The sequence below is a fragment of the Pithys albifrons genome, chromosome 5, assembly GCF_047495875.1.
Source record: "Pithys albifrons albifrons isolate INPA30051 chromosome 5, PitAlb_v1, whole genome shotgun sequence".
NCBI classification, from domain to species: Eukaryota; Metazoa; Chordata; class Aves; order Passeriformes; family Thamnophilidae; genus Pithys; species Pithys albifrons.
Window position 1 is genome coordinate 42,561,440 of NC_092462.1, and position 27,794 is coordinate 42,589,233.

The 27,794-nt window shown below is 39.1% G+C and overlaps 1 protein-coding gene across 3 annotated transcripts; it reads right to left on the minus strand.

The window, feature by feature from the left end:
- CFAP97 (cilia and flagella associated protein 97) lies at positions 1–27,154 on the minus strand. 3 transcript variants are annotated; one of them, XM_071556322.1, is made up of 7 exons: positions 27,049–27,154; positions 26,571–26,769; positions 19,162–19,554; positions 18,516–18,587; positions 9,682–9,941; positions 2,554–2,704; positions 1–1,894 (listed from the first exon to the last, which is right to left on the minus strand). In XM_071556322.1, exons 3-7 carry the CDS (start codon positions 19,532–19,534, stop codon positions 1,767–1,769), a joined length of 984 nt encoding a protein of 327 aa, XP_071412423.1. In that variant the 5' UTR covers positions 19,535–19,554; positions 26,571–26,769; positions 27,049–27,154; the 3' UTR covers positions 1–1,766. The 3 variants fall into 3 exon arrangements, with proteins under 3 accessions (XP_071412423.1, XP_071412421.1, XP_071412422.1); XM_071556320.1 differs by having other exon boundaries at positions 18,676–19,554; XM_071556321.1 differs by lacking the exon at positions 26,571–26,769 and having other exon boundaries at positions 18,676–19,554.
- Positions 27,155–27,794: the final 640 nt, after the last annotated feature.

Genomic DNA, 27,794 nt, shown 5'->3' on the forward strand with positions numbered 1-27,794 from the left:
TTAAAGATTTTATTTCTTATGATTTACAAATGACATACAAAATTGACAGTCTTTCATACCAAAGTTAAATAAGATGAAGCAATTAACGGTAATCCAAAATATGAACATTGAGAAGTATTTAAACTGTGACTGATATTCAGATTCAAGGGCAAAAATCTTTAAATAGTAATTTTAATTAACACAATAATAAAAATAAATACAGCAGGACTGTACAAAAAATTCCTTACAGTTCCTATCCATGAAGAATAATTGCAATACAAATCCGTTTGCCACAATGCTGCTTAAAGTTAAAAGTTCAAATATAGTCAAACAGCTAAATTTGATCTGCAGGTCACCAAGTGCAGCAAACTATGCCAAACTATCTGCCAAACTATCACACAGGACCAAGTAAAATGTGTGTTACAATGCAGAATACCTGAAAGCCTAAGCCCTCATGCAAGCACTAGCGAAAAATAATAAACTTTTCTTGTCATAGGGCTGAGACCCAGCATTACTGAATACAGCTTTTTGTGATTTATTCAGAATACGGAGATTTCTTGTATCTCTCCTGCAAAGAAGCTGGGAAAGCAAGCAAGGTTTCAGCAATATCCACAGACAGTGGCATTACAATTAATGCTCTTTATAAGGCCACATTCCTACAAAACAAGCTCACTGAAAGTTTGCCTTTGTGTGTAGAAATAAACCACACCACCTACTATTTGTGATTACTGATTCCATTAAATTTTACTCCATTTATAAATGGATGTTGCTACTGGAGGTTATCTGACAGTACTAGAAATGTTTGGTATGAACAAGACATTTAAAAACAAGGTTAAGAAGCATATCAAGACTTCTTTCTCCTTTTTTTAAATTAATAAATCCTGGTTAGTAGTCACTTTCAAAATCAAATATTCAAGATGTTTCCTGCAGCTCAAGTTTACATCTCCCCACTGAGAAGAGTAAATGTCTGCAAAAGCAGGGTCATGAAATATTTTCCTTGCTTAATATTCTCTAGGTTGAGAAGTAACTAGAACTTATTCTTGTTTACACTGAATCCAAAACTGATGTTCACTTCATCTTGACTCTTGTTCAAATAATACCAGATGCTTCTTTCCTACACAAATGTCCCAATACATCTTCCAAAATCCAGTACAACTTCCCAAATGCTCTTAATTCTGGAAGAGACACAGCCTCCCATACAAAACATACTCCAGATGTTGAACGTTTAAGAGCGGCAAAACATCTTCTACAGCCTCAGTGTTCTAGCTCACCATGCAGGAATACACTATCTGCTTCTCACCCTTCATGCTGCTGTTAGATTCTTTCAGTCACAAGAACATTACCGACAAATTTCAGGAGGCTTACATAAAGCTGGGATGAAAGGTAAGGACAATCCAGGAATGAAGTAGATGCTAATGAGTTTAATGCAGTATTTGAAAATATTAATAACATTTAAAAGATTTTATTTACATTTTGCACCTATAGTGCAGCAATTCTGTCCTTCCATGTTATGGATACAAATTCCACTTCTGAAAATAAAATAATACTTAAATTTCTATTTAACTTGTCCGTTTAGATACCTCCTTCTCTTTCCTAAGTTATTCTGTCATGGAAAACACTGACTGAAGGTAAAGTGTTCACTTAAAACCATTTTATAAGCAATTATATTAACTGCAATGCATTGTACTCATTGAACAATGCAGAAAATACTTTTGCACACAGGATTTACGTAAGCACTAAAACCAGAAGTCTGAGGATCGTATCAGAATGTGAGGCAAAGAACACACTTATAACCAAGCAGCATGGACATTAGTGGGTTTAGGTCTCTGTAATACCATAGTGGCTGAATCAGACACGGGCTTTTCATTCCTCTGGCTCGGCGTACTTTGTACTGTGGATGATCTTGAAGTTCCTCCTGTTAACACACACACATAAACAGAGAATGCTTGAGCTTAGCACTTAATGCTATGTTAGTACTACAATGGTCATTACCAGAGTTTACAGACAAAACCCCCAAACAAATAGTAAATTGAATACAAACCCAAAAGGTTACAAGTTGATTGTACATGACCAGGACAAAGAATTCATGCCTCTGGTTCTTTAATCCAACATATACGGCTCTATAGGGACACATTATCTACTTCCAAATCTTACACACACAATTTCTGAAAAAAACAAGGCTACTATCAGTAGATCTACATTTTCTGATTGAGAATTTGAACTTTTGTTGAGGTTTCTGTGGGGTTTTTGGTTGGATGGTTTTCTCCCTTCTCCTTTCAATAAAGGGTATTGACAAAATACGGAACACTTTACAACAAGGATTTTTTACTTCTTGAAAAAGATGATTGGCGAGGTCACTTACTAGAAATTTACGTGGCATAACCCCAATGTATATAGTCATCACACTTTTGGTTTTATTAAAAAAAATCACTTTAATGATTTCTGTGTGATCAAAAGATGACAGAGAAAGGAATATATTTGCTGTTCTTAACAGTAAGTGCTTCATAATTCTGCATTATAAAAAGACAAACACATGCCCAGAAATGCAATAATCTGACACTTCAACGTACTTACTTGGAGGACTAAGCTGGGTGAAAGGAGATTTACCCCTTCTTACAGAAGGTGAAGAACTCAGGTAACTCATCTGGCGCTGATAGTCCCTCAGTTGTTCAGAACGCCTCATACCAGCTGTTGGTTGCACTGCTTCCAGTCTTTTCAGGAAAGCCTTAACATGGAAGAAAAATATCAAGAAAGAATAAACAAGATGGATCTATATACTTCCTCTACTAACTAATTTCAATTCATCTGATGGCCTACAAACACTTGGCAATGCTGGTCAAGGTTCTGACATGCATCCTATGAATCAGAGACAATGCAAACTGTGCTTCGAAAGTCTCCAAAGTACTAAAAATATCTCTGTTAATAGGATGTATTTTCTAGGTGCATACCTATATGGTAGAAGTCAAGAAGCTGTCTGTATCACCATTAAACTGCACCCCCAATCACATACTGATTTTCTTTTTAATAAGAATAAAAAGAAGTGACTCAGGAAATAGTACAGGATTCACAGGATGTCAGTTGTCATTGTCTAACTGTAACAGGAATCTACAAACTCTTGGTAGTTTACCCATGGGCACTAGAAACCTGCACAGAGTGCACAAGAGAGAAAGGACAAGTGATTTTGGCTCAGACATAACATGTCACAAGTGCTTGCATCAAGTGCCAGCCAGTTCATAGTCAAGTGGAAATACCTAAGTAAGCAAAAGTCAAAGGAAGGACTTCAGCTAGAAATAGCTCTTCACTAAAGACAGTTACAGAATACGAAATGGTAGACTTGCCTCTAAATGTTGCATCCAACGTTTTACTAACAACTTAATCTGCATCTCCTAATACAGTTATATACATCTAGAGTTGCAGAGATCACTCATTTACCTTCAGTATTAAAAACAGAAGTTCTCAATATATTCAGTTCCATCACAAAAGGATCAGGTAAATTGTAGAAGTGACTTTTCAATGAGTCAAGCACATTTCAGGTTTGTACTCGACCGTAACAGTGTTATAGAATTAATTTGCATACCTTAACACTGCAGTAATTTCAAGCTTGATTCTGAACACACAAAATATATATATATTTTTTATATATATATATATATATATATGCCTGCTTTATTCTAATTTAAATACAGTTGACTGCTTTTGCCTTTATGCTTGTATTTTGACAAGTATCAAGTCCCTATTACTAAAGCAAAAAAAATTACCTCTCAGTACTAAAGTATTACTTTTTGAACTGGACCTGTCGTAGCCCTGAGCTCTGGAAAGCGCAGATATAGATGCTGTGGTGCAGAAGTGTCCAAAGGAAAGCTCTTCCAGAGAATGGGAGAATAGTTTCTGTGATTCCCTTGCCCTCTGCTGCAGGTTGTACCAAGGCGCTAAACTTAGGCGCTATTTGCAGTCGTGAATTTCACCGTTTGGAGAACAGCCTGCTGCACAGACATGAACGCATCAACACACTGAAATGGCAGTCCTGACCTACTAAATCTGTAACCCAGAACTAATCCAATTCTTACATTTTTATTATCACCCCTACAATCTTGTGGTTCTTAACTGAGGAACTACTTTGTGCAACGGTACAAGAACCTTGAAAAAATGTTCTTTTTCAGTTATACATATAAATGTACTAATTCTTTCATTATGTTCTCCTTTTGAGAAACAGTCTGAAGACAGCTGCCACTTTCCTTGTTCTTTTGAAGTACTAAATCTCTGGAGCCTTAACCATGCATCAGTAAAATAAGTAGAAATTTCATCACTGATCTCAATGACCAAAGAATCTGACCACAGAACATTATCGAGATATTTAGAACAAAATATGTTCCAAATCAAATTTTAAGGAATAAAAAGAATTACTAACAGACATTAATGGCAGGAATGTTATTAGTTGCTCTAAATCACACTGTAGCTCCTCAGAGCTCTTCATTCAAGCTCAATACACATACAGTATCATATCATTGATGACCTACCAGCTTGGCAAAAGACTTCCTCAGCCTCTATTTCCCTCTTCTTTTACTATAATACTGAGTTTACAGTAAAAGTAGAATATTACAACAAGAAAAAAAAAATCACAGTGGGTGTTCCAGCATGGTTACCTTCTAGAAATGGGATACTCCTTTACAAATCTAGGCATCTGGACATAGGTAAGTATCTGTAAAGGCACTAAAATGCATTTCGTCAATGATGGAAGGAAATATCAGATTGCTAAAATGCAGAGAACAAAGAAATCCAACAAAATTTAAAAATTGCTGCTATATAGTAGGCCAAAATAAAATCTGTTAGTTCAATTTTGGACACTTCAGGAGAGCACTGACGGTAATTCTGATGCTCTCTGTCAGAAAAAGGAAAATCTTTGGATAATGCTCGCAGGCACATGGTGTGACTCTTGGGGATGTTCTGTGCGGGAGCTGGACTTGATCTTTGTGGGTCCTTTCCAACTTAGCACATTCTGTGATTCTGTGAAATATAAAATAATCAGTACAGACTTCTCTGGAGCAGTGTTGAAAAAGGAAAGAAAAAAATTACTGAAAATGTAGCACTCTTAAACTGAGTTCAGAGAGAAGGTAAAAATTGTTACTTTTTCTTGGTTTACTTTGCTTTTTAAAAGCATGAAGGCTTCAGTTTCAGCTCCTCTGAATCCTACCCAGCTGACTAGAGTGCCTTGACAGCTGTTCAAATTTATTTATATTATGCCTCCTCTAATGTCACTTATGTTAGTGACCACACTGTCCCTTTGCAGAGTCCTGGAGGGGGAGGGGGAAAGAGATAACTGCACTCAAGAACTGTTTTCTGTTATTATCACTACAATTACTTGCAATTTTCTTTAATTGCCAGTTGCATTAACTAGCTCTAATTTGACAAACTCTAAATGTCCAAAACTCTTCAAACTACAGAAGAGTCTTTTTAACTGAACAGCTATTGTATGGCTGGCATCTCCACAAGGAAAGTAGGCTAAGAGTACAGAAAAAAGATCCCACAAAAACAAGTGCTTTGCAAAATAATCAAAACGCTCCTTAAACATGCCAATTAGTCAGTCTTTATTATAATTATCATAGCAGTGTTCAGGAATCTTAAGTCTGGGTCAGGAATCCAAAGACCACAAAAAATGTGACCAGGAAGATCCTTATAGCCTTAATACTATCATCACAGAACTATAATGTATTTGTACTGCAGTGCCAATCCCACATCCTGACAGCTTCCCCTGATGAGAGGGGCTGTAGAAACTTTTTTTTGCATTGCACTTTGTAATCTCAGAAACTACCAATATTTTGTGTTTAGTCTTGGCATACAACCTTTGAACCTAGTAAGTGAAAGTATCATGTAAAACCCTGTGTGCCCGTGTTTCTGAGGGGCCACCAACCCAACCTGAGTATTTCTGAGTTCCTAAGACCACACAGACTACCTTCTTTCACAACTCCATTCTCTGCAGCTTTCTTCTCCGACTGAGACCTGTAAAGGCCGAGCAACCGAACAAAGGAAAGTGTACAGCATTCAAGGCCTGCTGATACTCTCTGACTCCAGGGGTGGTGGTCCCTAGGGACAGGACAAAGGGAAGGCAGAGCAAAAGCAGTGAGGAATACTTTTAGGAAGGAAAGTATAAGGTGCCCAGGTGCAACCCTGATGGACCAGTTCCTTCCCCCTCCTATTTCTTTCCAGGCCTAGAAGATATCTCTGTTTGTAGCATGACACAGATGGCAGGACAGGCGCTGTGCAGCACAGGGTTGAAGGTATATTCTTTGTATGTGACAGCAGTCAGGCAGGGGGATGGCCAGAAGCACTGCCCTCCCTTGCCCCCACAGCACATCTGCACCATTAAATCAATGGGAGTCAAAGAATACACCCTCATTTACACTCACAGCAGTGCAATAAATGTATTTCTAAAGGAGGTTCAGGATTTCCAGGACGAAGCCAGCTCAGACTGCATGAGAAGGGACACAGCCTCCCTGAAGGATCTTCGTGCTGGTATAGGCCACTGACTAGAGTAAGTGGTGGGGAAAAGCATTAATGAATCTGCAGCACAGAGGACTTGGGGAACCACACAGGTGAAAAGAGACAGACTGCCCTTACAGAGAAACACAATAAGGGATTTGTTTTCTTTGAGCAGAAGGGTGACCATACTGGAACTGAGATCAGAGTTGGATCTGTTGGGGCTTAGGGTTCGTTTTGTGGGAATATGAGGTGGGGGAATGAAGAATATGCAATGTTATGTGCAGTGAGTCATAAACCCATGGTGCAGGAAGAATGCACAGGGATGCATAGAAAGACCAAATATCCACAAAAAACAACACCCTTATCTTCCTTAAGCTAAAGTTTGAGAAGTGCTGTACCAGAGATGATGAGATATTCGACTGAAATTCCAGTGTAAACTGAAAAGGTCACTTGTTTCCTAGGAACCTGCCTGAACACAGCAGCTTAGCTCACTAAGGTCATCTAACACCTAAATCCTGGCCAGAATTAATAAAAATTATTACAATTCCCCAACACAAAACAATACAGAGATACAAATTACTTCTAAATTCCAATGAAGTGACTGACGAATGGTGTGATGGCTGCAAATCTGTATTTCAAGGTCCCCAAGCACTTACTTGTACATGCCAGTTTTGACACAATAAACCATTTAATTTTTCAGTGGGGTATAGTGTCCAGTCCATGAAGCTGAGTATCTTTTTTATATGATTAATATATAAATACACATAGACACACTATATGCAGACATGGAAAAAAAATAACACATCAGTCACACTTTAGTCCCTTTCCACTGACGAAGAGATGGGGTTGAGATCTTCAAACACAGAAGTGGATTGTTTTCTGAATCAGCAGCATCCTCTATTGGCAAGCATGGCACTCTGGTCTTGCTAGCAACAAGAGCAGATTCCACTTGTGAAAGCACAGTCAAAAGCAGCAAGTAGAAAATTCTGGCATTAATTTTAGCAGTATCTATTTTAATAATTGTCTTTTTTCCATGAATTGCTAATCAGTACTTCATAACTACTGTTCTTCAGTGCAATGCATCTTTTTGCTCCATCATAGCTCTTTCTAACAGAGTCTATGGGAACAATATATACACCCCTATTATCAAGGGTCATATGTTAGAGAAAATCCTGTTTTCAACGTTTTAAATAAACAGCTCTACCATCCCTAACACAGGAAAAAAGCCCTCCTACCAACTGAAACACACCAAAGCCTAAAAACATTTCTTTCCCAGCCACTGAGAAGTATCCCACATCTGCAACAAATTCTTGTGCTAAATTCTTTCAGACTGTGAACTATAATAATGTGAAGTTGTGATAGTTTGGTCCAGGCTTTTTCCTGGTAATGGGTGAGGAATATCTAGGAGACAAGCCCTTCCCTTGTTACATCTGGTTACCAGGAAAAAGCCTGGATCAAAATATCACAGAACTATAATGTCAACTGCAGTTTAGTGGAGCTAGGGAGAAAGTTTCCTACTTTGAAAAGTTTTAACGATCCAGATGTCTGAAAGCTGGAAAAATTAAAACCTAATAGATTTTCCTGAATAGGACAATCAGATTTTCTCCATGTTGAATCTGTATCTCCATGTGTACATAAAAGGAAATTGCAACCTACACTTACACAGAAGGGAAAAAAGTAAAAAATTATTTCCAGTACACATTTTACAATTATTTTAATTATATTTTATCTCTTTTCAAACACACTGATAAATAAATAGGAGATATGAAAATGTATGTATTACAATTCAATCACTGCTTGAATCTTATTCAAACCAGTGTTACTTTTGTTATTTCAGTGCTCTGCCAGTATCAAACATGAGTTTGAATTTTTGTTTTCCACTAAAGTAAGCTATTGTGATTGTCATCACAAACCCTGTGACAAGCAGAGCACTTCAAATACCCAGAGACAGATACCTACAAAACAAATCAAACCCTAAGACTGACATTGACTTTATAGCCTCTGTATTTAAAATTGTTGTAGTTTGGGATTATTATGTAAATTCTCTTCCCTGCCACTAACTGCCCATGCCAGCAGTTAACAAAAAGAAATAGTTAACTGCTGATCGCTTAGGTGGGGGCAGGTTGTCTCTTTGTTTTTTGGGGACATTTTTCCATTCTTAGCTCGGCAGAACGCAGGAGCGTTGTGTGTACTGCCGAGGAGGGAAGCTGCTCTGCTGGCTACTGCTGGGGCTTCTTGCTGAGACGCTGCTTTTCTCCTCGCCACAGCTGTTTCTCCTGGTTCCTGAATCTGGGATCCCGGCCTCTGCTCCAGTCTCACCATTGCCTGCACCGTCACGGCCTGCCTGCCCCGGCTGGGGCAGTGACCCGGGAGAGAGAGGTGTGCAGCTGCTTTCCAGGACACGTGGTGGTTCCCCACTTTCAGCTTTCTTTTTCTTCATTTGGGACAAGAGACACAGAGTTCATCTGGGAACTCACCCTGCTGCCAGCCAGGCTGTGACACTGATACTGCCATAAGTATAACTCTTCTCCCGAAGGAAACTTGTTGTGGGGATTGTTGTTTGTGGGGGTTGTTGTTTTGTTTTGTTTTTTTCCTCCGTGGTGTTGGGTAAGTGGTTTGCTGTAGTCTGTTTATAGTTACACCTATACCTAATATATACATATATATATATATATATCAGTTAAGAACAGTTATCCTTCTTGTACTAAAAGTTCTTAAATTTGATAAAGAGTGGCGTGATTATTGTGGAGAAGGCCCCCTCCCCTGCTTGTGGGTAAACATTTTGGTTTTTCCCCTCAAACCAAGACAAAAATACAATGGGTTTGATGCTATCATATTGATTGTTTTATCTTCTGCAAGCCTGTTCTTGAGAGACTAGTAGTGATGCATGAAGCAGGATGAACAGAGACTGCTATCCACAGTTTTGAGTGTGTTAACAAAATGGTTATTCCTCTTAAATTAAATGATATCAAAGTAGAGCAAACTCACAAACTAAAATCTATTTTCATCAGAAAAAGCATCACAGCACACACCTCCCCCACAAAAACCCAAACGTATCCATATGAACAATGATGCAAACAGAACAGCAACGGAAATGACTTGAAGACTTACTGCAGTGAAGGTCCAAGTACTGTCTCATCAATTTTCCAAATATTTAGCAATAGCTCATCTGACAAGAGATAGTCCTTCCCCATTTACTGATCCACATCCATACTCAAACCTTACCAGGTTTTCTCTTTCAATTCTTTGCTGCTCTTTTTGCCTGTTGAGGGCACTGTGGTACAATCTAGGAGGAGGTACAGATGTCTTCTTCAATGAGGTACTTCTTGGCTTTGCAGCCTGTCTGGACAGTTCTTTGAGCAACCTTTGATTTTCCCGATCAATCTGTCTTACTTCTTCATTTGTGAAAGAATAATTTTTTCTTATTCCTTTAGATGGCTGATTGATGGTTAGTTTGTGTTCTTTTTTCTCCAGCTGTAAAAAAGCTTTAAAATAGGAAATAGTGAAATAAATATGCAGATTAGAGAAAACACAGCCTCAGGAAGCCGGTACTAGAAATAAATTACAGAATAAAGAATTAAACCATAAATTAGTATTTGGATATTGGCACATAGAGAAAGATTTCAACTTGACTCTGATGTTCATCTAAAGAATCTCTCTCAGATAAGAGGCAGAATAGAAATAATGTCGCAGACAGAAAACTAAGAGATACAAAGCGCACTGAAGGGATTTTGTTTATCCTTTGCTCCTGAAGCAATCCTACATCATGCTGGTGCAGAAGATGTAAAGGGAGTGACAAATATTAAATTTAATGTATGGAAATGAGTGAGCACATATAACAAGAAAAATTACTGGGGCCTGGCAATTTAAAACAGCAAACAAACAATAATCAAACTATGATATAAGGTTTCAAGATGAAGAATGGACATTTAAAAATACACAGCAATTGCAAGGTAAGACAACTCAAGAACTTCACTCTTAGCCAGAGCCAGCTATATTTATTATAGTTCCACTAGTTTTGCTGTTGACCTATTTCTGAGCCTTTGCTTTCTCAAGCTCTGCAGTACATCTTCTGGCAACTCCGTTAGGTGCTTTGTTGTCATGTATTACCTCATCAAACCACTGCATTATCTTTGGTACAGGAATGGCAGTACCATATTAGATTAAACAGATTTTTGGAGCTGAGACACAGGCAAGGAAGCCTTACTCAAGCCATTCCCCACACTCCTTCAATGTCACAGTGCCTCCAGAAGACATCCCTCACTCTTACTCCTTAAAGCCCCAGACAAGCAAAATAAGCATCAAAAGCAGAAAGAAAAAAAACTACCAGGCATGCAATAGTATTTCCTCAGCAAACACTTACACATTAGAAATCTATTGGCTTTAAAACCTCAAAGAATCATGAGTGTTTTCTTACTTCAAAACAAAATGAAATTTTTCTTGCAGTGCCTCAACTGAGTTTATTTCAGAATTGATGCATGTAAGCATTACTACTGTCTTTGAGAAATTTAGGAACAGTACCCAGAAAGCAAAATCCAAACACTTGATGAATTTCAACATCCCTCTGGAAATTAGTAAGCTTGCTCCATCAGTATGCTAGTGAATATAGGCAAGAACTGCCCCTAGGCAGATCTAACTATGAGGGTGCCCACATTAGCAAATACTGCTTTCATTTGTCAAGACAAGATGCAAATCACCTCAAAACCAAGACATGATGCATACTAGCATAGACCAAGTGTGCCAACCAACAGGTTAATAAAATATTAATGCCTTGAAAAACATCTTTACAGTTTAGTAAATTAATCCCAAGGGAAAATTAGTACAGTCATCAACACCATTGGAGGAAACAGACCTGGAACGAGACCCACCTGGATAAGCCTAAAAGGGACAAAAAGAAATGCAAAGAAAATAGCTAGGGCCATACAATTCACATGACAACACCAAGCTGCAGCATACCTCTCAGTAGAAAATGATTAAGTATGTCTTTATGGGAACATGCAAAACCAGCACTGCAGAACACAAATGGAAAAAAGTAATGTGAATGACCATCTCAATAATGTTACACGTTACATAATGGATAACTGTATTATTATAGAGCTATGAAAGGTAATTTTACTTTTTGCCTTATGTCCATAGCATCTCACAGGTTAAAGAAGACTGAACTTCATATGCAAGAATGGAAATCAGGTTGTGGCAAAGAACAGCTGCTGAACTCAAGTCTTGACCTAGCTTTGTGGCACTGATGCTATTGGTGATGAAGTTGCTTAAAAGAGACATTTACACTTCTGAATAACTGTCAGTGCAAATTTACAGCAACTCTTTAGTTTCTGTGAAAAGCACGAACTAGTCAAATTCAATTTAAAGCAATGGTATTCTGCATGAAGACATTTTCAATTAGAAATACAGGTTTCATGCCTTCAGTGGTATGTGACTTGTAATTCTCTTACAAGATATAAGCAGGCTATACTTTGGCAGAGACTCTATATGCCTATGATGCAGCTATGACCTATAACCAGTGAAGAGATTAAAAATGCTTCAAGGTAATTATTTATTTTCTGACTTGCTCACTTTGCTGAATAAACCCGTTAGGCGTGATGAAAAAATAAAACCAGAGCAGGAACATGGAACAAACCTTTCCCCCCAGTGCTCGTCAGTAAATGCTTTTAGAAACAATGGTTCAAGGTACCCTGCAGCAATTGCTACACAGAGGTCTCAACAACAAGTGTGTTACTTTGTCACTCAGATCTCCAGGGGGTGGGGGTCTGCACCAGTAAATACCACAGCATTTTACCAGGAAGAAGCTCTCAGGCAACTAGTGGGACTGGTATCTACGCACTGCTCTACAGGATACTACTTCTATATATGTGAATAAAGCCTGACAAAATTTTACTAGCTTTACTCTCACCTTCTAGTCACACTGACCCTCCCAACAAACAGACTTTTCTTTTTCATTCATCTCTTCTTTTCCTTAGCCTCTCCTAAGTCTTTTCAATGTATTTCGCTTCTTCAGCATCTCATCCACACCTCTTATCACCTGACCACAAAGATAGACTTTCAAACTTGTGTCAGGGAGAAAAGGACTCCAGCCCACTTTCTTCAGTATGCTGTTCATTCTTAGCCTCATTATTATTTATTTTTAGTGTAGAAACTGACTTTACTACTGCCAGCAGCTTTCTGACAACTCTCACGTGCTTGCTAACAGTCGTAATACTGAATTTATCACAACTCAAAGGCAATATATTAATACAGTGAAAGAATTAACCACAAAGGTTCTGCTGTGGAGTTATTCAGTGAATCCTGAGCAGAGGACTGCCAAAACCAAGTAATCCAGTGATACACTATTCAATTACAGAAGACTCACTCATTTTCCACCAGGTCAGACCCAATACTACACATATAGCAGCAAGTTTTTCTCAGGTGAATGGAGTGAAAAGATCAATCTAAAACTCTCCAGTTCCTCACTTGTTTCTTCAGCTCCTCAAACGATCTTTTCATTTTCAGCCTTCTGTATGACCCAGAATGTTCATTTGAAAATTCACAACTAGTTCTTTGCAGCAACAGTGCTGCAATACACCAAGGCACTAGATCAGGTAACACAGTAAAAGTAGTTAGTTTGCTGGTTGTCAGGTTGGTAAAATAATAAACTAGAGTTGTGTTTTACTTAGTTAAGATCTATATTAAGGAAGAAATTAAGCTGCAAACACTACTCCAACGCAAACCATAACTTACTGAAGCCTTTCTATAGGTGATCTTTTCTAAACCACACAAATGCAACATTGATTTTCTTAGGAATTGTGTGACAGGACAGTATAAAAGTTTAGTAGAAAAAAAGACTACTGATAGAAAAAATGCATACTGTGTCATTTTACTGAAAGAGTATCACTAACACTACAGCATAAATGTCTGTTCCTAACAAAACAAGCAGAAGGCAGGGGACGTCCAGGACATCCCTACTCCTTAAATGATGTTCAAATATATCACAGAAACAATCTAGAGCAGTGAGTAGAAACTTCTGGAGGTCTGTCTGAAACAGAGGTGACACTCTTTCCATGGTTCAGAAAGAAGACTTCTGACTGCCAAACCTCAAATCAGCAGTAATTCTTGCCATGACTTCCAAAGTTACCTGGCTGAAAAAATCTGTCCACCCTGGTTCTGGCAAAGCACCGCTTACATAGCATCATATTCCTATTTTCCACACGCTAACTATGACAGAAAATTAGGTAATATGCACTGAAGCACTTTGCCATTCACTGACAACACTACCACTTTCATAGCAGAGAGAGGAGGTGCCTAAGAGAGGTCAGCACATGCCTACAAAATCAGAAACACTTCACCATCAATAACCAAAATCCACACTATTCATTAATCATGGTATGTAAGGGTTGGCATGGTTTACCTGACTATTTTTGCAGTGGCCACTGACATCATCAGACCAACACTACAGTTTTAAGGCTATGATTTGAGGTTCTAAAGAGTTTGTGAGTCTAAACTAAATATGATTTACCTATCATATCCATACTCTATCAGTGGGCAGTATTTACCTAAACCCCTATTTACTTCCATTGTCAGTCAGATCATAAATAAAATTTGGGGAGGTGATAAATAAGCAGCAGCATTTGCATAACAACTTCACAGTGTGCAGTGTATTTCTATTTACTGGTAAGCAGGAAAATTTCCCGGTATTCACAGGATTTCTGTGACAGCTGGTTTCCATGGAGAGACACCTGACTTTCTTTCTTAAGCAATAAACAAGCTGTTTATTTCTTTCAATTTCTAAGCACTGAAATGACCTTACAGAATGAGAAAGGCCAAACCTTATATAAAATACAAATTATAATTCTCAAGTCAAATGCATTAGGATGGGATGATACAGCTGTCCTAATGGCATTAAGGCTAAAAATTAAATCATGCATGTTTCAGTGTATCTGTTGCAATTCCAGTATAAATTGCTTCAGTGTTTACACTTGCCTGATGTTTTGTTTTCTACTGCTCCACTACCACACCTATAACATATTTGAAAAATATAAATGGATTAAATCAATCACAGTTCTTCATCAAAGTCTTGTAGTTTCAATCTTAAACTATTTTCCTGTGGTATCTCTAAACAAATACTGCTTAGAACATCCATTATTTCATGCCACAGAGCTCTTTAAAAGGCATTTTAAAGAATTTATGATGCAGTGTTTCTTTAAGAAAAGGAGGGTAGGGAAATGTAGGGAAAGAAGGGTAAACATGGAAGATTCATTCGAGAAGGAAAAAAGAGTTTTGCTCAAGGTTTTCATTGCTAGGAAAAGTAGACCTAGGAAAAACCCAGAGTGGGAGAAAATTCTTTCCCATGAACAGTACTACCTATTTTTTGCCTGTTTTGAGAAGTTAACTCCCCTATTGCAAGAAGTTCTAACAGTTCTCACTCTTGTTGAAGGTCTCTGGGGAGAGAAAGAAACCATAAAGCAGAGGAGATTATCACTTTGAAGTCATATGCATGCAAAAGGTGTTGCTATAAAAGCCCCTGAAAGGGCCTGTCAGGGCTGCTTTTTTTGCCTGCTGCATGATTTTCAGCAGTGTATTTGGGGTTTCCAACTTCAAGAGGATCTTTTCCTTAATACCTTAGCTGTGGTTTGGTCAGCTGGGTTTACCTGTGTGCGTATTACTTTTATGGAGAATGTCCTTTTCAGGTTCCAATTTTCCCTATTTAAATATGGTTAAGTAGGGCTGCTGGTTACCTCTTGATGTCATGAGAAAGACAACAGATGCTTTGCAGGTGTTGAACCTTTTTTTTGCCCATAATTATACATGTTCTCATGGATGTTGGGAAAGGCTGGATCTCTTCATAATCTTTCAGATTTTCAATCTGTTTTCAAACTCAAAATATAAGAATAAGCTAATAATTGCTCTTCTACCTCAACATGAGTTTCTAGACCTGTGAAAACAAAGCATATACACACATACATACACAGACTTAGTTCAAATTCTGAAAATATAAACTAAATGAAATTCAGTAGAAAAGCTGTATATGTTGAATTCAACTCTACACTTTGGGCATGTAAATATTTCAGCGTCTACTTTAGATATTGCTTAACAGTTATTCTACAAATATACTACCTCAGCAAGAATGAGCACACAGATAACAAATCCCTAAGAGGACAAGTTTCAGTTATCAAAAACTTTTTCTATTTCCTGAGTGACAAATTACAGCAAAAAAAAAAAAAAAAGTGAAAGTAATCACTACATGTTCAGTTGAAGCTGCTATTTAACTTTCTACAATAGATTTTACTCAGAAGCACAGGGCTTTTATTTTCATAATAATGATTTTTACATCACAGTGCTTTTCACATAGGGAGCTCTGACTATTTTAAAAATCTAAGGCACAGAAGAGGCAAAAGGATTTATCAGCACAGAGGTCAATGCAAGCTTCAAGGATAGAACTGGTCTTCAGGCTGTGGCCAATTGCCCTACTTACCCCACCACACCACCTCCTCAAGTTAATAATAGTTAATGCTATGGATTTACAGGCTAATTCTCACAGACACTTTACAGAGAAAAAAACACATAGTACTGAATTCTTCAGCACTATATATACTTTGGGCAATCCCACTGTGTTGATACCAAACAAATCCAAATAGAGATACACAGCAATTTTAGCAGATAATTCTATTCTGAACTATAGAAACTGAGCGACTTGTCTAAAGAGAGACAGCAAGCACAGCTACAATTATGTTATCTGTGAGACTTTACCTCCTCAGAACAGCAAAACTGAAAATTTGGCTTCCATCAAGGACAAGCATAGCTTTAGGAGTTGTAACGCCATGATAAATTTTTTTAATCTACATATTTTTTTAAATACTTAAAAATGAATAGTTTTCAATATCAGCAAAAATATGTATCAGAGACACATAACCACAACATTTTCTAAATGCTTCAAACTAATTCTGCTTTAAGATAAACTACCTTGCTGCCTAATAAGACTTGTTCTAGTCCAAAACTTGTTCTTTGAACACCATGCACTTTGAACGTTCTTCATTCTTGAAATTTTTTATTATTTTTAAAACACAAGAGATTCTAGTCTTCCCAAATGTACGCACTGGTAAGGCAAACAACTGTACAAAATTAATTACTGCATGCCCCCTAGAAACAAACAGTAACAGATCACATGGAAATTCTGCAAGTTTCTGGGGACATTGGGAAATTAAACTTGTATAACTGCTGTAAATGCTTAGGTCCTGCTATATTACAAGAATATCTGACAAAAATTTTAAACAAAATGCTTCATCGGTATAGATTACAGGAAGAATATTAGACTTTAAAACCAAATCACGATTATTTAAATATTCTTTCATGCACTCAGGTCTGGGCTTACAGTGTTCTCACTTCAAGCAATGTTCATGTTTATGTAGTTCTGATAATCCAGATTCAAGGGTGGGAGGAAAATTATTTGCTCTTTTTTTTTCCTAATAAGTACAAAAAAATCTGGAAGCAATAACTCAGAATAAGATTAGCTCCTATTTCCCCAGACTAGTTACTTTCCACCATTAATAATCCTGCCCCCTTTAAACTTCAAAATGCCCAAACTAATTAAGCTATGCTGTGCTTGATGATTTAGAGAGGCACTTGGGAGTAATATGTATGTTAATCAGCAACATTAGCTGCCAGACTATATGAATTCTACTTCTCATTACTCTGTCTTTATTATTGTTATTTAGAATTGGTTTTCAGTTTTCAGGAAAAACTTTCCCCCCCAACAGAGATTCGTGTCTGAGAACACCTACTCTGAGCTGTAACACCCATTAGTTTCAGGGATGAGATGAATCCTTCTATAATCACCAGTAATTAAATAGCTTCTAACAGGGAACAAATAAAGATATGGGCCATCATAACTTCAACTGCTTAGCAACAACTCTTCTGACATCATGTTTTGACAACCAGTTGAAGTCTTTTTTAGTATGAAAGAGTGGCTGAAGCACAAGGACTGCCAGAAATAAGAACGAGCTCTACCTTTCCTGATGGCTAGCGCTGCTTTTCTGATAATCAGAAGACTTTCCATGCAAGTAACATCCTCATTTTTTACTCACAGGAGAGTTAAATCATGTATACAATGCATTTTGAATCCTTATTCACTAGAACCTCAGTTTGACAATGTCCAAAGTGAAGAAAAGGACATACGCAGTTCTAGCCATGCCAGGCTCACTCCAACACAGCAAACCTAGTTTGAAACCTACCAGATCCAAACTTAACAGGCTTTCCTCACCTGAGATCAGCAGATTTCTTCAGCTAAGCCTCTTTTATTCTACAGATTTTACTACTGAAAACTCTGGGACATAAGACCAAATGCAAAAGCACCACGTAGAGCTTAAAATATGAGACAACACAGTGCATTCTCACCTCATACAATGAAGGTTAGCAGGGAATGCAGGGGAAGAGATTCCAAGCTCTCTCTTAGACTTTGTTATTAAGGTTTATTAAGTCTATTGGCCAGGAGCAACTACTCAAGTTTTAGTAAAGATTATCTGCTATTTTTCTGTTAAAATACCTTTACTCAATCTATGGTATTTTAGCAAGCAGACAATTAGCTCAGAAAAAGAATTTCAAATACTTCCGTTTCATTATCTGAAAGGTACTAGAAGTTTAAATACATGAATACTATTTATCATGTACTGAAATTTTGGACTGTCTTCCAATTTTGGAGGTTGATAATTCAGCATTTCACCAGAAAGCTTGGTATTTTAATTTAGATAGTAAATTGTGGCATGGTCAGTACACCTTGAAATGCATGCGTAGTTTTATTATTCAGTTTGTTTATATATCAAATTTTTTCAGGTTCACCCCATCAGTGTATCTTACTTGTAGGTATATGCAAACTGACACAAGCTCATACACTTGCTTCTTTTTTCTGCTGTAGAATCAGTACTATTACATAGAGAAGAATTCAAAGAATTAGATCAGCACCACGAGTTTTAAAAATGCATGTGGCACATTAAAACCTCATTCCCTTCTACTAGAACTCAACTGTTCCCAACAATGTACAGATGTCATACTTTGTAAAAAGAAAATATAGACGTCACCTTTCAAAAGCTGATTCAGATCCATGGCATCATGAAAGACTTTTCGACTATATCTGCGATCAAACTCGGGATCTAATGAAAAAAATACAGATATAAGATTGGAATTCCCAGCTCCCTATGTTTTGCAAATTTTGTGTTGTACTTAAATTCTAAAAATTACCATATAATTCTTGGTTCACATTTTCCTGTCTCTTTACTTTTAGTTTCTTATCATTTGATGCTACAAGTTCAAAAGACTGGATAGGACTGATGTCTGGAGTTGACAGAGGTGTTACATCAGTCACTGTGTCTTCAGACTCCTCCAAGTCCTCACCAAGCTTTGGTTTTCCTTCTGCTAATTTCATTGCTGACTTGAATTTTTGTTTTGGGGACAGAAGAGCATTTCTACAAACATTCTTCTTTAGGGAAGAATGAGATGAATCTGATAAACAGCTATCAGAATCTGTATCAGAACAATCTGTATCTGAGCTTGAGGATGATGAGGAGGAGGATGAGGAGGAGGAAGAAGAGGAGGAGGAGCTGATTTTAATATATTTTTTGCTAGCCTTTTTTATGTTGTTTGGTTGCTTAGTTGACTTTGGTCTAACCTTCTGGTTTTTGCTATCATCACTACTATCTTCTTCATCTGTATAATAATCTTCTTCACCTTCTTTAACTATTTTGGGGATTCCAGCAGGAAAGTTCTCCTGTGTTCCTGTGTTTGCTGCAGGTGTTCCTCCAGATGCACCTTCATTCTCTGCAACTGGAGAAACTGACAGAGATGAAGCAACTCCAAGACGATCTGTGCTATTTTCTGGGGATTGATCCTTTTGCAAATCTATCTGCTTTTCCTCACTTTCCTCCTTACACTTTGCATCCTTTGAGTCAGAAACCAAATCAGTGTCTTCAAGAGCTGGCTTTGTACTTTCTTTCTCTATACATTCCCCATTTTCTTCAGTTTTCTTTTTCTCTTCTTCAATATCACTGTCAAAGAAAGCATGATCCACTTCACCATCTGATATATCTTCAAAACGGTCCATATGGAAATACGAAGCGCTACCTGCAATCATCAGAAAACATTTCCAAAGATTAGCACAAAAACAGAGCCAAGGACACTTCTAGTATAATAGTTTTATTCTTTACTCTTTTAGCTGTAATAAATTACAATTCTGAAATTGTTATGTTGCTACAGACAATTCCATAATGAGTTCAATAAATAAATTTAGTGCCACCTTATTGTACACAGCTTATATATTAGACCAAAAAGTTTTACTTTAAGCCAACTCATCACAATTTCAAAACTATTACTCATAAGCAAATGAGCCATGGTTAGTGGCTAAAAAGTCTTAACTATTACAAACAAAAGTGTCTTATTTTAAAATGTCTTATTTTATTCCTTTAAGCTAGAACCATTTTAAGCTAAAACCACTAATGAGCTACTATTAGTTTGACTTGTATATGAAAACCTTGTTTGTATATGGTGGTCACCATCTTGGCTGAGACAGCTGTTCAAACTGCAGGCTTTAGCACTTAAAAGTGGGAGCAATTTCAATTTACATCAAAAGATCCATGGCTTTGTAGGTTAAATTTTGATAAAAGTTTGATATGTCAGTGTTCCTGTTTTAGTGTGGATAAGGAGCCTGCCTTTCTTGACAGACCTCTGCAACTCACACTCTGTGATACAGTAAGAAAACTCATTCTTTCAGATGAATTCAGGCTTTAAAAGTGTGCTCCAGGCATGAAACCAGTGCACTTAAACCAGCAGTCACCACTCAGTCCATGGGGCCAAATTATGTCTAACCATTATGCTCCACAGATCTGCTCCTATTGTGTCATTCTTGCAGAACTATATGGTGTTCGATCCTATGCATGTGGCAGGAGGATATGAAAGTTTTCACTTATTACTAGCATATATACAAAGTTAAAACAAAAAAATCCAAACACCCCACAACCAAACAAAATTAGCCAGTATCAAAGACTGAGGGTCCCATCTCGTCAGCAGCATCATCCTCCTACTCTTTACAACAGATTTTACATAACTTTTTTTAGCTGCAATTAATAAATATGGAATATTCTTTAGACTCGAAACCAAACATGAAGACGGTGGAAGCAACTTTACAAGGCTGGAGAACCAGGTATTTCACAAGAGAAATGGTCTCCCTTAAACCACGTATAGCTTGTTGTCATGGCAAACAAAGATGAAAAAAAGGAATTTTCAAGAAAGGTTCTGGCTAAAAATTACTTCAAAATACAGAATTTTTAAAAGCTATGTTACTCAGGTATCTTGCCACTTCCCAAATAATCCTGTTTCAGAGGAACTGGAAATGTGCACCCCAAATAGAAAAAGTACAATATAAACCTTAAAAACAGGTGGCCTGGAATCTCCTGTGGTTTTAAGATTCATAAAGCCAAAGAACTAAAAAGAGACTTAATATGGTTAGAGGTTGTATAAAGTTGAAAACACTACTAAGCAATAGAAGCAGAGGTTGAATTTTGGTACCACTAAGGAAACTCTCCGAAGCACCGAGCTTTTCAAAGAGCAACACAACAAAGGAGTAAAACACCCAGGAATGCAAACATCCAGCAAGTTAAAGTCTCCCACAAAAACAAGGGCCAGTGATCATGAAACATCACCCTGCTGCTTACAGAACATTTCACCTGCCTCTACATCCTCACTGGTGGTCTGTAACAGACTCCAACCAGGATGTCAGCCTTCTTAGCCTTACCTCTCATTCCTACCCACAGGTGCCCAACCTTCTCATCACTATCCTCGAGCTCTTACAGTCAGAACACTCCCTTAAATGTAGAGGGCCACACCATCACTCCTCCCTCCTTGCATGTCCCTTCTGGAGAGCTTACAGGTATCCACTGCCACATGTTGCCCTGATGGTGACTACTTATAGCTTTCCTGCTGGACAATGGCTGCCAGTTCTTCCTGTTTGTTACCCATTCCGTGTGCTTTGCTGTACCTGCACTTTGGCCAGGCTATTGACTTCACCCAACATGTCACTTGTGATACCTGGCTTCAGGCAGCCTGCACAGTCTGCAATGCACAACTATCATGTGAATTCCTGAAAGCTTTCCTAGACGAGCATCCTAAAAGGATAATGCATTTTCTTATACAAAAACATGTACAATAGAAAAAAAAAGAAGAAAGACAGTTTAGTAGTCTGGCCATGCCCGAGGAGCAGCAGCATCACCAGTCATGTCACTGCCAAATGCATCTTGCCCTCCTTCTGGCACATGTCCCTAAGGACTTTAGCCTTCATCTTCACGGGAAACAGACATGCCATGTCTGTCAGTTTCTCTCACTGACAATCCTTCACAAACTAAAGATTCATTAATTCTTGTCATTTTCATAAAGAACAAACAAGAGGAAATAAACAGAGATGGCATTCTTGGATCCTATTCCACTCATGCCTCTAGAGTGTCTGTAACAAAGTTGGAATTTGCCAAGATGACACAATTCAGAAGAAGAAATTTTGCTGATAAACCATGCCTAAATTAATAAATTGGTTCCACACACATACCCATTTATATACAACACAGAGTGCAATTTTATTTCTGTGAGAAGTACAGAGTTCTGGTATGTTGACAGATTTTTAAAATACAGAATCAACAAGTGACACTCTGAAAGTCAAAAAAAACTTTCTTTACAGTCAAATACTTACAATTGACTACTAATTCTAGTGACCACTGTATTTATTTACAAAACATATATAATGACTTAGATGTGGGTTTGTGTTTGAACATGTACCATGCACCTTTTGGTAACACTTTTTGAAGCTTACCATCAAAATCAAAAATAAAGACAGTGAATCATATGATGGTTGATAAAAGTATTAGCAGCTTCTAGAAGGATTTCCTTCTAAAGGCCCTCCATCTCTGCAAGTGTGAGTGACACCACCCACATCAAAGTCTCATGGGCCTGCTGCCATACACAGTTTCTCACTCCCTGGAAGTGGCCTCACCTCCAGCTACCTCAGAGACTAAAAGGCAGGAGATGCTGGGGGGAAATTGGTCACTGGAACTGACCTTTCCCAAAAGTGACCCATAGCCACAGTCTTTCAACAACATAGAACAAGTAAGAAAATCCCAGAAATGGACACACTGTACTACCAGGTATCGAGGGTGAAGAGCAAAGTAAAAGGAAGCTTAGTTTTCCCACTCCTGCTATACTGGCACACATCTATGAAGAGTATTTCTGCTCAACATCCAGATTTCAATTTTGGGGCAACGTGTATCCAACCAGACTATCCACAAGCAAAGGGAGTGAGTCTGGCACAGGAGTCCACAACTGCATGCAAGAAAAAGGAAAACAATTTCTCTTATTAAAGCAAAACTTCAACATATTTGCCACGTAAAAACTGGAGTTACATTTGCCATCATGCTGGTGTATCAGTCATGGGACTACCTGCAAGTGATTTCCTCAGCACCTACTAAGGCAGTTGCAGTTGTTGTGAGTCAGGCATTTCAAACTACATAGAGGCTTAAAACCACTCTTTCACCACAGTTCAAACGTAAATGAGAAACTACAATTCTTTCCCCAATATCTGTATGGTAACTTTCCCCCTACTCTCACCTCGTAACAGACCAGTTGTGACCATTCCATGCTTCTGCCTTATTCACTGCACACAGTAGAGGTATGGCCCAGAAATGTTCAGAATCTACAGATGTTCATCTGCTACTGTTGGAAAGCCAGACCTCAAAAATAAATCTGTAATACAGTTCAAGACCATTGAAACTTTTATCCAAGAACTGACTATCTACACTGTTCACATGCCACGTACTGTAGGATTTTTCTGGATTTGCCTCTATGCCAGTCCTGAAATAGATGGCAGGACCACAAAGGAAGCAAGTACAGCCTTTCACAAGCTATTGATGGAGTCCAGCAGCAGATAAATCACGGCATACTTTAGAATATCAGGCCATCTCTACCAAGTGGCACAACAGATGACCTCTCTTCCCCAACAGAAATACTCACTGAACTAGAGGAGCTTTCATGCTTCTAATGTTATGGCTTTAGGATGCTTAGTGACCTAACTACACAAATAGGCATCATTAGCATTTCCTTCAACAGTTTGCATAGATGTGCTTCCACACACATCAAACAGAGCTCAGTTTCTGGAAGGATTTCCTTCATAAGGCACTCCATCACAAGATGCACCTATTATGACAGTTTAAAACATATAAAAGCACTTTTACAGATGTAACAATTACATACTCCAAAGACACTGAAAATAAGATGCAATTCTTAATTTTCAGTGGGAGGAACAAACACCGTCTGGTACAGATGGGCAGGGGGAAGTATAGAAATTCAGTCACTAAATCAATATATAAAGAGCAGCTTCAAGAAATGTCACTTATGAAGATTCTAAATATATTTGTTTCCTCAAAATGTTTGTATGGGGCAAATGAGGTAAAAGCCGCTCGAGATAACCTCTTGCATTATATTTTTGTGACTTGTCTGTTTCTTCAGATGACAGGATACCAAGTAAGGAAAAGCAGTCAAGATGCTGAAACATAGTGCTCTATTAAATTCAACATAATACAGGTTTCCTCAAGTTCCAGTATTTACCATGTGATATCGAGGGGTTTTTGATTGATTTTTATAGATTTTAGAAGTACTTGTAACTGTAGTAAAAATCAAATTAAGTTAATATTACTGGCAGCTCAACTTCATTGTTTATACATCCTAACCTCTGCCATTTATCAGTAGCTCAAATTCTTTTAGCTGTTTAGGCTCTCTTCAAGGCAGAAAAGCTGAAGACTATCAGAAAGGCCTGCAGAACAAGACCAAACATAAGCCAACAACCTTGAGTCTAAGAACAGCAGAAGAACTCCAAAAGCCAGAGGAAGGGAAGAGCTGATGAAGACAGGGGGTCCCACTGACCCCAGACTCAGATCTTCAGGAGGTGTAACAAGGGGCTGGACTGAGAAACGTGTAAAGTAATGATTGGAAGGATCATATTATAAAAGTCATGGAAACCAGTGTTCGAGGGGGGGCAGGGAGATGTCAACATGTATTCCTAAAAAGCTCTAAGCCTGGACATTAAAGAATGTACCTTTTTATCTTATCCCACATTAACGTGGCTCGGAGTCCTGTTTTTGGGTTCTCTCACAGCATCACATGCTATTACAATGCAACTCTAAGAATGACAAATACTCATCACTGAATTGTGACTTAAACAACAGCTGAAATTGTTGGGTGGAAAAAACTTAGCCAAGGAACATAGGTCATGTTTTAGACCATTACTATCACCAGTCTTGGTCAAATGTAACACCAAGACAGCAAAGCATGAAACAGGTTTATGAAACAGCTCAGGTGGAAGCAGGAAGGTGCAGCCATCACAGTAACAGTTTGCCAATCTCCCATGAATTTAGCAAGATACCCAGGCTCACCCAGGATCAGACTCTTACATCAAAGCTTCAGGTATAATATCATGTCATCCAAAAGGGCAGACTTTAAAAAACTTGTAGATGCTCTGTCCCTATGCCACAGGCAACCATACATCACCCATCCTGTCAATTTTGTGCTCTTTTGTGTTCCTGGGTTGAGCCTTTAAAGGAATTGGTCAATTGCACTTTCAAAGCCTCAACAGGCTCTGCAAACCTGATGGTCCTCTGAACCCATTTAAGTCTTATGAAGAAACACAGGACCCTCTGAATGGCCTTTTAAACACGGGCAACCATGAAATCCAAACAAAAATCCCAGTAGGTCATAAAAGTTTTAAGTTCCAAGAAAAGGAATAGAATGTCCCCAAATTACTCATCATTTTCTCTGGTTTCTATTCTAAATCATTACAAGTATTATCTAGGTTGAGAAAAATCAGAGGAACAACACATGCACTACAAAAAACCAACCAAACAAACAAAACACCCCCCCAAAACAATCAAAACCCAAAAAACCACAGGGAAAAGTGATGGGAGAGCTCAAGGCATTTCAAAAGCAAAGTCCAAAGCTCTGACAACTATATTTTAAAGTGCCAGCTATTTCACAAACTCATGCTTACTTATTTTCTAGCAATGACAACTTCATTTTAGTCTTCAAATAACTGCTCTGAAGAATTTAACTTTGTAGAACTTTGCTCTCTCTCCACTGACAACTCCAGCAATCACTTTCTATCCAAGAAAGATTAACTCTTTTTTCTTAGAAGCAAAAATGTGCACAATGCACTCTATGCTCTATAATGAGCAGGTCACCACAGACAAAAGCAGGGATACAAAATAAATTTAGCTCTGCTATTTCTGTTACATTCATTCCATCCCACATCATTGTCCTGGTGTTTTTATTAATGTTGCATAGCAATTTTAATCACATAATTTTAAAACATATACACATCCAAATGCAAACACTAGATACTTTTTTAAAATATATTTTATAGTAAGAATGAACAAGTGCAAGTAGCTGTATACTATAATTATACTAGTTCCTGAAAAATTGTTTAGCACAATTGCAAAGGAAAAACTTCAGCCAGGCTATATGATTTTAAATTATGCTGTGCCACAAGCCATGCTGAACTACACTTTAAAATGCCAATTCCCATACTGTACTGTGAAAACTCCAGAAAAAAGACAGTTTGACAAACACAACATATATTGCATTCTGTTGTACCATCTCACTAAGTCGCTTTCACATGAATTCGGTACTCTGTTCTGCTGCAGTTTCACAGTTACCTCTTTTGTGATTTCCACAGAAATCCACAGAGGCTGGTTATTTTTCCAAACTACAGCCCCACCTCGGGAACTGTTAGTGCAGGACACAGCTTTGTGCAGGACAGGGGGAGTTAAAGGGCTGTCGTCCTGAGGAAAGTGTGGAGATGTGACCCTGGGAATGATTTAACACACTCGAGACAGGCTGTTCACAGTGATCATGTCAGCTGACTGACATGATCATGTAATACCACTAATGAAACCGAACCAAAACACTCCACTGAATTCAATTTGAGCATCACCGCAACGCGACCCTTCCAGTCCGGTAACTTTAACGGTGGCGCGCACGACACTGTAACTCGCCACCAAAGCCGCCGACTAAGACACTGCCGAGGGCCGGTGCCTCAAAAGAGAATCTCCCACCTCTTTTGCGGCCTCCCCGAGGGCCACAGCGAGCAGACAGGTGCTGATGCGGGGCGGAACACACGCCTCGGGAGCGGCACGATCCAACTCTGGCCGATCAGCGCCAGCGCCAACCCCGCAGGCAGCGGGCACGTCGCGACGTGGGACAGACACTACGTGCGCATCGCTCGGGCAGGGGCGCGAGTGGGAGGACAGCAAACTAAAAGGAAAACAAAAAATGTAGCTGTACATACTAACAAAACATGTCTCCCACCTTGTTTCAGGAAAAAAACTGCCGCAGACGGAGGAGGAATATGACCGTCGTTCCCAACCGCCCCAACCGCCCCCAGGCACCCTCCGTGGGGAGGAGGCACCGCAGGCCCCGCCGGCAGCTCCCGGCAAGCGGCAGCCGCAGCGGCAGCAACGCCGGCTACCCCTCGTCCTGCCTTCCCCCGGCTTTGTTGTGGTAACCGCAGAGGCAGCCGGGGAAGATACTCACAGGCACGGCAGGAGACAGAGAAGAGCGAGGACGGGAGGCGGGATCTGCGCAGCACCGAACACCGTCACCGCCTCCGCCGCCCCGCGACTCCTGCGCGGCCCCGCCCGCCCCGGCGAGAGGCGGGGCCTGAGCTGGGCGGGCCGACGGGAAGCCGGGCGGGCCGACGGGGAGCCGGGCGGGCCGAAAGAGAGCCGGGCACCGGGGCCTCCAGAGGGAGGCGGCTCTCACCACAGAATCACAGAAAGAATTCGGTTGGAATAGGCCTCTGAGATCACCGAGTCCAGCTTATGATTGAACGCCACCTTGTCACCAAGACCATGGCGCCAAAGTGCCACGTCCAGCCATTTCTTAAACTAACCCAAGGACAGTGACTCCACCACCTCCCTGGGCAGCCCATTCCAATGGGTAAACACCCTTTCTGTGAAGAAATTCCTCCTAATGTCCAATCTTCTTCCTTAAATTGAGGAGTCCAGAACTGGACACAATACTTGAGGTGTGGCCTTAGGAGTGTGAAGTACAAGAGAAGAATCGCTTCCCCAGTCCCTCTGGCCACATTGTTTCTGATACAGACACCAATCCCTTCCCACCCTTCTCAGCTCTAAGGGAATGGGCAGAGCTGGGACTCTTGCTGAGGCCAGGGGACCCCAAGTTGAGGTGATTGTGCCCCAGGTTGAGGTGATGGTCCCCAGGCTGTGGTGATGTGGCTTCAGACTGAAGTAATGGGTCCCCAGGCTGAGGGAACAGTG